The 15,998-nt window shown below is 43.0% G+C and overlaps 1 protein-coding gene across 2 annotated transcripts in view; it reads right to left on the bottom strand.

Annotated features, from left to right (window-relative positions):
* Positions 1–723: 723 nt before the first annotated feature.
* etfa (electron transfer flavoprotein subunit alpha) overlaps positions 724–15,998 on the bottom strand; it is a 56,541-nt gene continuing 41,266 nt past the window's right edge. For both annotated transcript variants that reach the window (XR_005458676.1, XM_038784157.1), the window contains 3 exons: positions 14,963–15,028; positions 7,001–7,081; positions 724–1,758 (listed from right to left, as the gene is read on the bottom strand). Coding sequence is in view for 1 of the 2 variants with exons in the window: in XM_038784157.1 (XP_038640085.1) it covers positions 1,723–1,758; positions 7,001–7,081; positions 14,963–15,028 (183 nt within the window). In the remaining variant the exon portion in view is untranslated. The remainder of the gene's footprint in view (positions 1,759–7,000; positions 7,082–14,962; positions 15,029–15,998) is intronic.

The following is a 15,998-nucleotide window of genomic DNA, read 5'->3' as shown; positions in this document are numbered from 1 at the left end:
CTACAAGCGGCAATGTGAATAATGCCCATCTAATCGGTTTGTTTGTGGCGTTGGTCAAGGGATACAGTTAGCCAGACACCTGGAGAACTCCCCTGCTCTTTGAGTCATGCTACTGGATCTATTACATTCATCCAATTGGGAAAATGGGATGTCAGGCCATCTCCAACACCCACTCAGCACTGCACTGAAGCATCAGCCTGGCCCATTTGCTGAAGTTTCAGGAGTAGAGCTTGAAACAATGACTTTGTGTCTTAAGAGGCGAGAGTTCTGCCTCTAAGCTCTCGACTTGTGCACAGGTGGAGTCTTTTTCTCCACCAGACAAATTAGAGTATGGCTCCTAGGCTGCCCTTGCAGACACTTCCTCAGACCTGACAGTCACTGGAGACGTCATACTGAGCCGGCTGGTGTAAAAGTTGTTAGATTCACAGGGAGAAAATAGAAGGTATTCAAAGCCAGCATTCCCTCAAAACAGGACTTACTGTTCAAATAAATTTGATCACATTTAAAAACAGTTCTGTTCCTTTTGCACAGACGTCGTCTTCGGTTGATGGGGAGCAGGCAGAATTCTCAAGGCCAACTGGCTCATCACCTGCATCCGGACCCCTATCGCTCATTATCAAGCCCAACTCCCCTGTGCATTTCCTCGACTTAAACAATGTTTGCAACTTTGGGTTATTACCTTGTCAGTAAACTCAGTATTCCTGATGTGCGAAGACACAGATACAAGAGGATGGCCACGTAGTTTATTACAAAATAGTCTCCAGTTAATCACCACAAAATTTGAAATTGCATATATTGCAACTGAAGAAAATTTTTGTATGTAAATCGGTTACCAATCTAACAACTCAGTCACCTTTTCTCGATAATGTATTACCTTCCAGGACACCAGCCCTACCTATGTTCCCTTTCAGACATTCCTTGACACCTTGACACAATGTCTATGTATCTGCAGTCACACCTCTCTCCACCATGGCACAGATTAATAATAGACATTCCCGGTAAACATTCATAAGATGGAAAACCATGGAGGTCAATTTATGTCGCTCTACCTCATGTTGCAATGCGTTAGAATCTTAATCTAAATTAAAAATACCCTAAACTTTTTTTGAGGACTTTTCAAAAATTACAATGGGAAGGAATTTCTCTAGTAGCTAAGGGTAGTGAAATAGTTAACATGATCTTCAGTGATCGGAGGCTCCCCCAGAGTTATCCGAGGACATCACAGCTGTAGTGTTAGGTTAGAGGCAGCATTTCTTAGTAATCTTAGCAAGGTGGACCACTGCAATACTGCTGGTTAAGATTCTTCTGAAAACTCTTTAAAACAACATGACACACATTGATAGCTTAAAGGCTCACATAAGGCAGTTTCTCCAGAATATACCCAGGACGGTGTCAGGTGAGGCCCTGAAGGAAGAGAGATTTTAGAAGTAGCTCCCATGTGCCCAAGCTGTCAATTGCGGGGTAGGGCTGGGCTAGGGAATGTGGTCGCGTACCTTCCTCTCTTAGCTGACTTGGTACATACACAGGTAATATTCAAATTCTGGAACCACAGTCCAATAAACTAAACAGATCTTCTAGTGTAATCAATTAGCTGTATCGATAATTTAGAGACAAACACCGGGTGCATCAAAAATAATGTTCAGCATTGATGTACACATTATCCGTACAGGTCCAATTAGCAAATCAGCGCCAGATTATTGACCAAGCTGGAGGACCTCAGCATTATTTCTCTAATAGAGCCGTCATCTCTGGGATTGCCTGCAGAAGAAAACAAACATAGTCAGGACTGAACCCCATCATTTATTAGACTCAAACTCATTCAAGGCATTTCTGAAGCTTTCTTCTAAGACAAATGTATACTTAACAAAAGGATGAACCCACAGTACTCGTAAGTTCAGCAACATGGCCTCCTTCTGCATTGTAGGGTTTCTATGATTTCTATGAACAACTTGCATTTGTATAGTAAAGAAAGAAAAACATGCATTTATATGTAAAGCCAGTAAAGTATTTTGAAATGTAATCACTGTTATAATGTAGGGAATACGGTATGCAGTTTGCACATAGCCTGACCTGGGAGTGCGTAAGAAAATGATCCATTCCCCAGCATAAATAACTACATAAAATTGATTTACTATATGAGCCGCAATAGAAAGGACATTTGTGAGTGAAATCATTGATTGCTCCCTAAAGGTTTGACACCCTCTCCCTTTAAAAAGTAGAACCCTCTAACTGAATGCGTCTGCCACTTCTATGAGATCTAATTGATTAATTAATTGCTCATGATCACATTCAAAACAGGAGCAAACACCTCAATTAAGGGCCCCGTTTAATTTTAATGTTTACTCAGGGAAAACTCAAAAATGAATCGCTATTAGGGCAGCACGGTGGCACAGTGGTTAGCATTGCTGCCTATGGCGCTGAGGACCCAGGTTTGAATCCCGGACCTGGGTCACTGTCCGTGTGGAGTTTGCACATTCTCCCCGTGTCTGCGTGGGTTTCACCCCCACAACCCAAAGATGTGCAGGATAGGTAGATTGGCCACGCTAAATTGCCCCTTAATTGGAAAAAATAATTGGGTACACTAAATTTTTTTTTAAATGAATCGCTATTTAATCGAAAGGGCAGGTTGGACTGTGAAGGGCTTTTAAAATTAATTCTCATTTTGCGGGCATTGCTGGCAAGGTCAGCATGTATTACCCATCCATGGCTGCCCCTTGAGAAGATGGAGAGCAGTCTTGAACTGCTGCCGCCCATTGGTAAGGGTGCTCCCAGGGTGCTGTTACGTCGGGAGCTTCAGGATTGTGACAGGACAATGTTGAGAATCAGGGTGATAGTGAAGCCACTATTAGCTCTCCAGGGTTTAGGAAGAGGAACATCCTTTAAGGCTCACACTCCTGATCACCAGCCATGAACCCCAAAGGAAGGTGCATGCATGAGAACAAGATCAGGTTTGGTTGGGCGGCAGGGTAGCACAGTGGTTAGCACTGTTATTTCATAACGCCAGGGACAGGGGTTTGATACGCGGCTTGGGTCATTGTCTGTGCGGAGTCGACACGTTCTCCCCGTGTCTGCGTGGGTTTCCTCCGGGTGCTCTGGTTTCCTCCCACAAGTCCCAAAAGACATGCTTGTCAGTTGAATTGGACATTCTGAATTCTCCCTCTGTGTACCTGAACAGGCGCCGGAATGTGGCGACAGGGGATTTTCACAGTAACTTCATTACAATGTTAATTGTAAGCCTGCTTGTGACACTAATAAAGATTATTACTATGTAATGCTCTCCTGCTCGAATAGCTTGCTATCGCATAGTCCCAGGGACAGGACCGGAGAGTACAGAATAAGAACAAAAAAGCTTCAATACACAAGTCCCATTCAAGTCATTCCCAAAACCTGCAGTTTAATTTGTTAAACCAGCTCTCAGGAGCAGAAGGTAGGCAATGGGCTGATCATAGATAAGAAAGACAGCGCTAAGATCTGAGCTCACATAGCTATGATTGCCCATTGTTTATGAGAGGGAATTCACTAAAACACTCCGGCGGCCATTCATGCTTTGGAAGCTTGGTAAATAATTAATGAGCAAAGATAAGCCAAATGAATAAAAAAAAACCCCAAGCCGCTTCAGTCACAGTAAACAAAGCTCCTTCCAGCTCTCACCACCATTTATCAACGGTAACTACAGTTCATTGCTCATCGCAGGTATTTGGCCAAAGGAAAATGGAGACTCAGCTAGGCATGTAAATGTTTGTCTGAAGGTAAAGCAAAACCAGCTTGAATACTAAACCCTGTCATTCGTGTTAAGTATCAGTTACTGCTTCAGATGAAAGGGCCTGTGGTTGTCACAGCGCTAAAGGATCGCAGCTAAACTCGCCAATGGTGAATACATTCTCTCAATTATTCAGGAGATCTGTGCTTCCATTAGCCGGGAATAATGGCACCGTACAAAATTTATTAAGGAAATTGTCTGCATGTTGTTTCTACCTCCCATCACTTTCTCTCTGGCCTATTAAAAACCGCATGTTTACTGCCCAGCCAGCAGGCATTAGTTTGAGAAAACTATTACACTTGGCAAGGATTCTTCCAACTTGCCTTTTGGGGATGCTACTGCCCTGTGGCATCTCACACACATAGAGCCCTTTACATAACAAGAGCAGCAACAAAGAGCAACTACCCCTAGGGCAACTGTACACCTCGGTGGCGCAAAAGGCCACGGTAGATGTTTCCAAGTTTGCTGCCTGGGCTCCTCCGAGCTCATGTCAACTGTGCAGCGAGAGAGGTGCTGCAGGATCCCCGCGGAGTCAGGGAAGAGGAGAAGGGGGAAGGAGATTGGGTAGATTCTTGCTATCCAACTATGAAAGGGCCTATGGTTGTCACAGCTATCCACAGCTCATAGTTATCCAATTGATTTCCATTTTTAACAGTTATCCTTGTTTAAACTGATGTATGTTTGGTGGAAATATAAAAGCACAATCATTTTCATTTACATAGCACCTTTAACACTACAGGGCACTTTACAGCAGTATTATCAAACAAAATTTGACATTGAGCGATATCAAGACAGATGACCAAAAACTAGATCATAGCTTGGCTTTGACAAAGGGTCATCTGGATTCGAAAAGTTAGCTCGTTCCCCTCCTTACAGATGCTGCCAGACCTGAGATTTTCCAGCATTTTCTCTTTTGGTTTCAGATTCCAGCATCCGCAGTTATTTGCTTTTATGCTTGGTCAAAGATGTTGGTTTCAAGGAACATCTTAACAGGAGGAGGGAGGGGGGAAAAGAGGCTCGAGCTTTAGAGGGGAAATTCAAGAGCTTGGGATCCAGGCACCCAATGGTGGAGTAATTAAAATATGGGATTGCAAGAGGTCACGGGCAGTTACACAGATAAGAGGGGGAGGTGAAACCATGAAAGGATTTTAAAGCATAGATCAGGTGTTGCTAGACTGGGAGCCATTGTAGGTGAGTGAGCACGGAGGTGGTGGGTTAAGAGGACTCGGTGTTAATTAGGATACAGGCAGCAGAGTTACGGATAAATTGAAGACTATTGAGAGGGACAAATGGGAGAGCAGCCTGGACAACACTGGAATGATCAAATCTGGAGATACCAAAATCATGGATAACGAATTTAGCTTCACAAAATTAGCTTTGAAGGCTTTCCCTAAAGACTGTGGGTTTTGAAAGTGATCAGCAAGTAGGTAAGCAAGCAAGTACAGGGATGATAGATGCCAAATCCTATCCTTCGAGCACTCCCAACACCATCTGCCTGACGACAATCAGGAGCAAGACCCTGTCTGATAGCCCCCTCCTTAACCCCAAGATGCTAACGCACCAATGTTGCCATTCCTGCTGATAATAATCTTTATTATTGTCACAAGTAGGCTTACATTAACACTGCAATTAAGTTACTGTGAAAATCCCCGAGTCGCCACGCTCCGGCGCCGAGGGAGAATTCAGAATGTCCAATTCACCTAACAAGCACGTCTTTCGGGACTTGTGGGAGGAAACCGGAGCACCCGGCTGACACGGGGAGAACGTGCAGACTCGGCACAGACAGTGACCGAAGCCAGGATCGAACCTGGGACCCTGGCGCTGTGAAGCAACAGTGCTAACCACCATGCTAACGTGCCGCCCATAATAAGCTCAAAGTAAACTGGAAATTGGACCTGGCACTTGTATGATCTATATCGCTGCCTTAACAAACCGACTCATTGGGAGCGCGAACGGTAAAACAATTACAAATCTTGTGCTGTGTTCAGTTTGTATTTTTTTTTCCAACCCAGTCATTTCCTCATTTATTTAGTTTTATGACAGCTTCTATTGAAATTGTACTGAGAAAAATATTAGCAATGCTTTAATTACATACAGTAACAACAGGCTATTGAGTTGGATGATCAGCCATGATCATAATGAATGGCGGAGCAGGCTCGAAGGGACGAATGGCCTCCGCCTGCTCTTATTTTCGATGTTTCTAAGTCTTCTTTTGCTAACGGCAATTTAGACCAAATTATTACTTTCATCATTAACTAAGAGCAAGAATTCCAAGACTATACAATGTGACAAGACACATTACCACTAAATTGCATATTGGAGGATTAACCTTTCTAAATATCCTTTATATAGATGAATGCACATATCCGGGGAGGTGGTGGCACGGTGGTATTGTCACCAGACTAGGAAACTAGAGACCCAGAGTAATGCTGCAGATGGTAAAATTTGAATTCAATAAAAATCTGGAAATAAAGGAAAGTCTAAAGATGACCATGAAACCATTGATGATTGTCATAAAACTCATCTGGTTCATTAATGTCTTTTAGGGAAGAAAATCTGCCGTCCTTACATGTTCTGGCCTACATGTGACTCCAGACCCACAGCAATGTGGTTGACTCTTAACTGCCCCCCCTCAAGGGCAATTAGGGATGGGCAATAAATGCTGGCACAGCCATGAACAAATAAAATAAAATATCATGACATAAACATGCATTTGGGCACATTATTTAATTACCCTTTATCCAAAACTCTGCTCCTACACCAAATCTCATTTATTCATCTACTCAGCAAAGCAAAGCCTCTCCTTGTGTAATTAAGCCACTCCTTAAATCTCTCTTTAACCAAGCTTTTTGCCCTAATACCTCACGTGGATTGGTATTAAATTTTGCTTTACAATGCTCCTATGTAGAGCACTGGGATATTTTAATACGTTAAAGGTGCTAAATAGATGCACTTTGTTGTCTTCTTCCGTGCTGTACTGTTTCCATGTAACTTTCACGCCTAAAAATTGCTGCGACTGCTCAGCAAAATGTAAATTTAAAAAGGGGAACACTGAATTGAACAGGGAATATGGCATTTACACCAACAAGGCACTTTTAGCCATGTCTACAATATGGTTACTCAGAAAACAGAAGAATTGTCCTATGTTCCTGTGGAAAGAGGGTTTCACTCCCTATGTTCCTCTGCCACTGGATCAGGTTGGCTAACATCCACCATACATTCAAAACAAACAAGACTCACTTTGAAGAGATCTGCCACCAAGCCATAGTCCGCTACCTGGAAGATGGGAGCCTCAGGATCCTTGTTAATGGCCACAATGGTCTGCAAGCAAAGCAGCACACTCATTAATGACTTTCCCATAACAATTTTCCAATAATCATTCTTCCGACCAGCAACAGTAAAGCACAAAGCAGTGGAAGCAAATTGGCATCACCAAATTATGTAATTTTAAACAAAGCCAACACGCTCTCAGGAATTTCTCTCCTGTATCTGAAGCCAAATATCCTGTGAAGAAGTTAGCAAGCAAGTTAGTAATTATAAAAAACAAATTATTCTTCAGAATTCCACAGGCTTGCGTTACTGGTGTAAATATCCCACTTCTGGGGCAAGAAATTACGCCTTAGCTGGGCTGCGCTCTGCAGTTGGCATAATTTCTGGGAAGTCACCATATCTCCACAGAGTTCACTAAGCGGCTGGCATTGTTGGACCTTGATCCCTGGTCAACTCCCGCTGCACCCAACACCCTCCATCAAAACCCACCCGCTCCCTCTCCAACTGAGCTCAACAATAACTAGGGCTTGAATCTACACAAATGACTTCTGTCAGTTATCTGTGGTCTGAACAGTTTTGGTCCCCTTTTCTAGGGGTCAGTCCAGAGAAGGTTCACTAGGTTGATCCGGGTATGGAGGGATTTTCTTATGAGGAGAGGATGAGTAGGGTGGGCATGTACTCATTGAAGATTAGAAGAATGAGAAACGACCTTATTGAGACATACAGAATTCACAGGGGGCTTGACAGGGCAGATGCTCAGAGGGTGTTTCCCGAGGGCAGCATGGTGGCGCAGTCGTTAGCATTGCTGCCTCACGGCACTGAGGTCCCAGGTTCGATCCCGGCTCTGGGCCACTGTCTGTTTGGAGTTTGCACATTCTCCCCGTGTTTGCGTGGGTTTCGCCCCACAACCCAAAAGATGTGCAGGTTAGGTGGATTGGCCACGCTAAACTGCCCCTTAATTGGAAAAAATGAATTGGATATTCTAAATTTATATATTTTTTTAAAAGGTGTTTCCCCTTGTGGGAGAGTCTAGGATCAGTAAGCATAATCTCAGAATAAGGGGGTCACCCAGGAATTTCCTCTGTCAGAGGGTAGCGAATCTGTGGAATTCTGTACTGCAGAGGGCTGGAGAGACCGGGTCGCTAAGTATGTTCAAGGCGTGCAGCACGGTGGCACAGTGGTTAGCATTGCTGCCTCTGGCGCTGAGGACCCGGGTTTGAATCTCAGCCCTGAATCCCAGTCACTGTCCGTGAGGAGTTTGCAGATTCTCCCCATGTCTGTGTGGGTTTCACCCCCACAACCCAAAGATGTGCAGGATAGGTGGATTGGCCATGATAAATTGCCCTTTAATTGGAAAAAATAATTGAGTACTCTAATTTTATATAAAAAAAAGTATGTTCAAGGCTGAGATAGACAGATATTTAATCAGGAGGGAATCAAAGGTTATGGGGACACGGTGGGAAGGTGGAGTTGAGGATTATTATTTGATCAACTTTGATCTCATTGAATGGCAGAGCGGACTCGATGAGCTAAATGGTCGACTTCTGCTCCTACACCTTATGATCTTATGATAAATTGAGTCAGTGAAGTGAAAGAAATGTATTTTATACCGTTACAATTCATAGCCAAGATATTAAAGTACCTGCCCAAGTGTAACCTCCCCAGAAATTGACTGTTCTATAACTGACGATGATTCTGGGAAGCATGCATCCAGGGTTTTAAATAATTTCAAAGCAAATCTTAAAAAACAGAAAGCTCAACCTGCAAAAAAGGTTCCTTAGATTTCAAAAAGCATGTTACAGAAAAAAGATATTAATTATGGATCACAAGGACAAAAGCTTTTCCGACTGCTTTTATAATGACTTAGTGCACAAGATTGCGATGTGGCTCATGCCTGCGGTAGCAAAGCCTACTCTGGAAGCAGTCACCATGGTTACAAGAACTAAAATATAACTTAGCGGAACCTACGATCTTGCAGAAAGGGAGTTAAGACCAAGATGAATTGGTGTTAGAGGGGTTGAGGAACCATCGAGCCAGAGTGCGCTGCTGTAGTTCAGTCCTCAATTTGAAGTCACCCATCCTGCCCTTGTTCAAATATTTCCATTATAGGATTTGTACATACCAAAGCCTACGTAAACTGGTCACACTGTTAATTATGCCTTCCCGCCAGTGGTGGCGCTATCACACCTTCATTTGTGTAATTAACAGTGCGACAAGGCGACACAGGTAGCATGGGAGTAAACATTTACAAATGGAGAAACGTTGGTGGAAAGTGACCGAGAGGTATGATTTTTTTTAGCATGAGGGGTGAGAACCTTTTAGGTTCCAGCAGAACATTTCCACGTAGGTTTGTAGTGGAAAAAATGTTAAACTGCTCAAAAGAACTGGGAAAAAAAGTGCAGAAAGAGAGTGGGATATGACTATAACTGACAACATATTTACAGGAAGTAATAATAATTATTTTGTTAGTGTCACAAGTAGGCTTACATTAACACTGCAATGAAGTAGGGCAGCACGGTGGCCTAGTGGTTAGCACAATCGCCTCACGGCGCTGAGGTCCCAGGTTCGATCCCGGCTCTGGGTCACTGTCCGTGTGGAGTTTGCACATTCTCCCCGTGTCTGCGTGGGTTTCGCCCCCACAACCCAAAAATGTGCAGAGTAGGTGGGTTGGCCATGCTAAAAAGCCCCTTAATTGGAAAAAATAATTGGGTAATCTAAATTTAAGAAAAAAAAAAACACTGCAATGAAGTTACTGTGAAAATCCCCTCGTCGCCACACTCTGCCGCCGGCTTGAATACACAGAGGGAGAATTCAGAATGTCCAATTCACCTAACAAGCATGTGTTTCAGGACTTGTAGGAGAAAACCCACACAGACACGAGGAGAACGTGCAGACTCCGCACAGTGACCCAAATTGGGAATCGAACCTGGGACACTGGCGCTGTGAAACAACAGTGCTAACCACTGTGCTACTGTGACGCCCAGGAAAAACTGAAAGTATAGTGCTCAGACTCCAAGCTGCAATAAGCAAAAGACTTTCTCCATTTTAAAAATCGGTTCATGGTTAAATAGAAAGGAATTAATTTCTTCATCTACATTTTCACCAGCAACTACTTACACCTTTCTGCTACACAAAGTGGCAGAGCTTCTGGACTCAGGGCACCTGATCTGAGTAATGGCCAATCTGAAAATCTTTCGGGTAACACAGTGGTTAGCACAACCGCTTCACAGCGCCAGAGTCCCAGGTTTGATTCCCGGCTTGGGTCACTGTCTGTGCGGAATCTGCACGTTCTCCCATTGTGTGTGGGTTTCCTCCGGGTGATCCGGTTTCCTCCCGGAGTCTAAAGATGTGCAGGTTAGGTGGACTGGCCATGCTAAATTGCCCTTAGTGTCCAAAATTGCCCTTAGTGTTGGATGGAGTTACTGGGTTATGGGGACAGGGTGGGGTTGTGGGCTTGGGTAGGGTGCTCTTTCCAAGAGCCAGTGCAGACTCGATGGGCCGAATGGCCTCCTTCTGCACTGTAAATTCCATGATTAAAAATAACCATTCCAAGGCACAATAGAACCAGACAGGATCACAAGCGTCACGTGGGCAGTACCAAGAACATCTGCACCCAAAATTGATCAATTATTTGTCTTAAAAAGAATAAACCAAATTTGCATTCATTTAACACCTTTCACAGCTTTGGGATGTCCCAAAATGCTTCACAAAGTAGTTACATAAATTTAAGGGTTGTCACTTGTTGAATGGAAATTAAACAGCCAACTTGCACCCAAGGTGCAAAAATCAGCAATGATTTGAATGACAAGTCATGACGTTGGTTGAGGAATAAATGTTGGATTAGGACACTGGAGAGAATTCACCTGCGCCATGGGATCTTCTATACATATGACTGACAGGTGGAGCCTCAATTTAATGTCTGATCCAACGGGCATCATCAATGACAGCAGAGAAATTCTTCACTACTGCACTAAAAAGTCCAGTGTGGATTTTGTGAGCAAGCTTTTGGGGCAGGGTGTAAATGTGTGTGCTCCTGCAGAGCCGAGACCGACACTGGAGAACACAGTAGTACGCAGTCAGGAATTAAAAGCACTTGCTGCAACTTCGCGCAAGGGACTGGGAAGAAAATAATTTTTCATACGGTTACATTTGATTGATTCTTTGCAAAGTGAACGAAGAGAAAGTGAAAACACAGCTAGCCAGTCACCTAACACTCAAAAAAAAAAATACGGAAGCTTAGGGAAGGGTTTGTATTCTAATGACGGGTCTGATCCTAAAATGTTAACTCCCCTATCTCTCCCAAATTCAAATGAGAAAGCTGCAGAATAACACCACCGCTCTGTGATAGCCTTATTCTATGATTTAGCACCCTTCTTTAGGAATGGTAAATTTGGCCTCAATTCACCTAACCAAGTCCGATTGGCTACATATAATCTTCACTGCCGTCACGATTTCTGGTTTCCAGCCAATTTTAAAACTAATCCACTTAATCCAAACTAAAATAGAAAAAACCCTGAAACTTTTATACTCCTATCATACAATGAGCGAAGACTTTCCCCATGTTACAAAATCATAAAACCGTATATAATAAATGACCGTATGATTTTATTCTGCAACAGTCAGATGCATTTCCCCTCAATACGATTATTTTTAAATTAAACTATGTCTTCAGGATCTGTGGTTTCTTTGGAGGAGTTATTCCTCTTCCCTCACAACTGGTTGGAGATTTAGTGAAGACTCCATTTATTTATTTCCCATTAGACCTGCTGGCGGAAGGGCATTTTAATCCAACTACATTAATTTTTAAAATACATTTAGAGTACCCATTTTTTCCAATTAGGGGGCAATTTAGCGTGGTCAATCCACCTACCCTGCACATCTTTGGGTTGTGGGGGCGAAACCCACGCAAACACGGGGAGAATGTGCAAACTCCACACGGGCAGTGGCCCAGAGCCGGGATCTAACCTGGGACCTCAGCGCCATGAGGCAGCATGAGGCAGCAGAGCTAACCACTGTGCTACCGTCCTACATTATTAACGGTGATACATAGATAAATAGAACATACAGTGCAGAAGGAGGCCATTCAGCCCATCGAGTCTGCACCGACCCACTTAAGCCCTCACTTCCACCCTATCCCCATAACCCAATAACCGCTCCTAACCTTTTCTGGACACTAAGGGCAATTTAGCACGGCCAATCCACCTAACCTGCACGTCTTTGGATGGTGGGAGGAAACTGGAGCACCCGGAGGAAATCCACGCAGACAAGGGTAGAACGTGCAGACTCCGCACAGACAGTGACCCAGCGGGGAATCGAACCTGGGACCCTGGCGCTGTGAAGCCATAGTGCTAACTACTTGTGCTACCGTGCTGCCCTGGTATCAACTTCAAATAATCTCAATACATTATAATTTTTCAGAATATTTTGGTTGCAGTTTTAAACTAAATGCCAGTACTATTTTAAAAATCTCTATGATCATGTCATAAGGGGTTAACGTTGTTTTTTGGTACACTGCCAGCCAAGGATTTAATGGCTTCAAGAAGTAAAAAGCAGTTTTCACTGCGGATGATTCCATGTATAGTTTATATTGTGCATTGTTATCTTTGAGTTCATTTGACAGATCTTTAAACCGAATAAATTCAGTCCATTTTAACGTTAAAATTGGAAGCAGTACTTAAGTAACGACCTCAGATGCCGAATTTACACAAAATCATTATACAGTAAAGAGATTGTGCATTAATAATGCAACAACATTTGGAAATATAGCCACATGAAATAGGAAACCACAAGAAACAGTATATAAACATACTAATTATAAACTGCAATATTAAACAGCAGAAAGGGAGAAAAAATTATTTTATCACTGGTCAGAATTACTTTGGTTTAATTAAGTTCTGGTAACTCTTGACCCTACCACAACATCAGAGGAAAGTAAACACTCGTCACATGTAAGATAATGAAATCTGGAACTCGCTCCCTCAAAAGGCTACGGATGCTGTGTTCACTAAATTTTTCAAGACAGAAATCAATAGATTTTTGTTAGGTAAGAGTACCTAGGGATATGAAATAAAGATGAATAAATGGAGTTGAGGGACAAATCAGCCAGGATCTAAATCGAGGGGCTCAATGGTCTAACCCCTCACTACATTAGTTCTAAGTCGGATCAAATGTAAACACTGCAGATTAGGTAACACGTGAAAACCATCTGAATTCAAACCCTCCTGGCCGATTATTATTTGCTGCAACAGTACCCAAACCCAGAGGAAAGATTAAGCAACTGAGGATCATGGTGTCAGTGTCTAGTCCTCAATACAACAACTTAACAAGGACAGCAAATGGATAACAGGAAGAAATTTATATCGCACAGGGATTTCACAGCTCACAAAAGTAAAGGAAATTCGTTGGAAGCTACTGTGCAAACTGAGAACTAGAATTAGAAGTCATTGGGTTCAAGAAAAGCACTTTGTAAAGATAAAGAGAGAAATTGCACAGTGCATATGCATATGAACATGGCTAAGAATTGACATGATATTCCTGTTTCCTTTTGCTGTCATAGTGAACAAATAAAATTCACAATAACTCATTACCACCTGTAGGCGGCACGGCAGCGCAGTGGTTAGCGCTGCTGCCTCATGGCGACGAGGACCCGGGTTCGATCCTGGCCCCGGGTTACTGTCCGTGTAGAGTTTGCACATTCTCCCCGTGTCTCGCCCCCACAACCCAAAGGTGTGCAGGGTAGGTGGATTGCCCCTTAATTGGAAATAAAAAATGAATTGGGTACTCTAAATTTATTTTTTAAAACTCATTACTGCCCGAAATGTCAGGAGTAACTTCGCTTCAGAAGAGAAAGAGAACGATTCGAACATGAACGTAAATGTGTCCCTGCCATTTCGTAATATTTTTATAAAGCTTTGATCATCACTGGGGAAGTGGTCGGGAGAATAAAGCCCCACAGAGCAAGGGAGCTGAATTATTCAGAGTTGAAATGGCAGACCATATTACTATATTTTCCTTACACTATTAGAATGAGTTTTTCTCTCTCTGCTGGGATCGCAATTAGGTCATCAGTTGAAACAAGAATGTTCAATAAATAAAATCCACAGGAAAAATAGAAAAACAGTCTGACCTCAAGGCTAATTTTTCAAGCTTTTTCCCCACTGTTACGTACGTCAAAAATGTAATTTTTTTTGTAAGACATTCATTCGCAGAATGTGGGTCATTGGCACGGCCAACATTTATTGTCCATCCTTTGTCACCCTAGAGAAAGTGGCGGTGAACCCTTAAGCTCTACTGCAGTCCATGTGGAGTGGTTTGCTGGGCTACTCCATAGGACAATAAAGAGTCAGAGAGGTTGGTGAGGGAATGGAGTCACAAAGCAAGCCAGACTGGGTCAGGGTTTCTTTCCCAAAGGACTGTTACTGAAGCTGCTACGTTTTTACAACAATCAGGCAGTTTCAGGATAACTATGATTGATCCCTAGGAGGGGCGGCACGGTGGTGCATCGGTTAGCACTGCTGCCTCACGGCGCCGAGGACCTGACTTCGATCCCAGCCCCGGGTCACTGTGTGTGGAGTTTACACATTCCCCGTGGCTGCATGGGTCTCACCCCCACAATCCAAAGATGGGCAGGGCAAATGGATTGGCCATGCTAAATTGCCCCTTAATTGGAAGAAAAAAAGAATTGTGTACTCTAAATTTATATTTAAAGAAAATGATTGATCCTAAGGTATTCATTCCCAGATTTTGTTTTTAATGCAAATCCTGAAACTAGCACGGCAGGATTTTAACTCTCATTCCCTGGATTATTAGTTTAATAACATAAGCACTACACCATCCTACTCCCAAAGAGCAACAAGACATCAACCTTCCCCTCCCATTTTGACAATGCCAGCCAAAATTAGCCACCAAAAGAGCACGTTCGGTTTAAAATACCTTGCTGTCCTTCATTCCTGCCAGATGCTGTATCGCTCCCGAAATCCCAACAGCAATATACAGCTCCTAAAAATGTTTTAAAAGAAAGAACATTTTTGTCACAGAGAGTAAAATACAAGGTATCCCTCTGTCTTAACAATTATTTCAAGAGTGGCATGGTAATTCAGTCTACATTCTACATCACATAACTGGTTACAACCATCCAATATCAATGTGCCCTTGCAATTCTGGACGCTTGTGCATCTTTGATTTCTTTTGCTCTGTCACTAGCAGCTGTGCCTAGGTCCTGGGCTCTGAAATTCCCTCCTTAACCATCAGTCCTCGAACCCTTCCTCTGCGATCAATCTTGCCCTAGTATCTCATATGATTCGGTGTCAGGTTTTGTCCACTAACACTCCTGTGAAGCACATTGGACGTTTTAATACATTAAAGGCTCTAAATAAGCGCGAGTTGTTGTTAAATGCTTTCCCACCTCGTCAATCAAATGAAAAACTCAGTTCAAAATTGTTCATAAAATGTGTTGATAACTTCAGCGTCTATCCATCAATCTGAATAAACACAGAAAAGCTGAGAGTAGTTCAAATAAAAGGATTTCAGGTAAGGTTACTTTCCGAAAATGGCACTAAAAAAACAATGCCTCAGAAGAAATTACAGAATTTAGATTTGCACTGATTTAGTTAACAGGATAGGATAGCACGGTAGCACAGTGGTTGGCACAGTCGCTTCACAGCTCCAGGGTCCCAGGTTCGATTCCAGGCTTGGGTCACTGTCTGTTCTCCCCGTGTCTGCGTGGGTTTCCTCCGGGTGCTTCGGTTTCCTCCCACAGTCCAAAGATGTGCAGGTTAGGTGGATTGGCCATGCTAAATTGCCCTTAGTGTCCTTAACTGGGGTGCTCTTTCCAAAGGCCGACTTGATGGGCCGAATGGCCTCCTTCTGAACTGTAAATTCTATGATTCCATGATACTTAATTCAGACATAAAGGTTGCAGATTCCACATAATGCCTGAATCTTTGGGCTTTGAAAGTCAAAAGGAGTT

The sequence above is a fragment of the Scyliorhinus canicula genome, chromosome 24, assembly GCF_902713615.1.
Source record: "Scyliorhinus canicula chromosome 24, sScyCan1.1, whole genome shotgun sequence".
Lineage (NCBI taxonomy): Eukaryota > Metazoa > Chordata > Chondrichthyes > Carcharhiniformes > Scyliorhinidae > Scyliorhinus > Scyliorhinus canicula.
The sequence above is the reverse complement of the archived record's forward strand: the minus strand, read 5'-3'. Positions and strand labels throughout refer to the sequence as shown.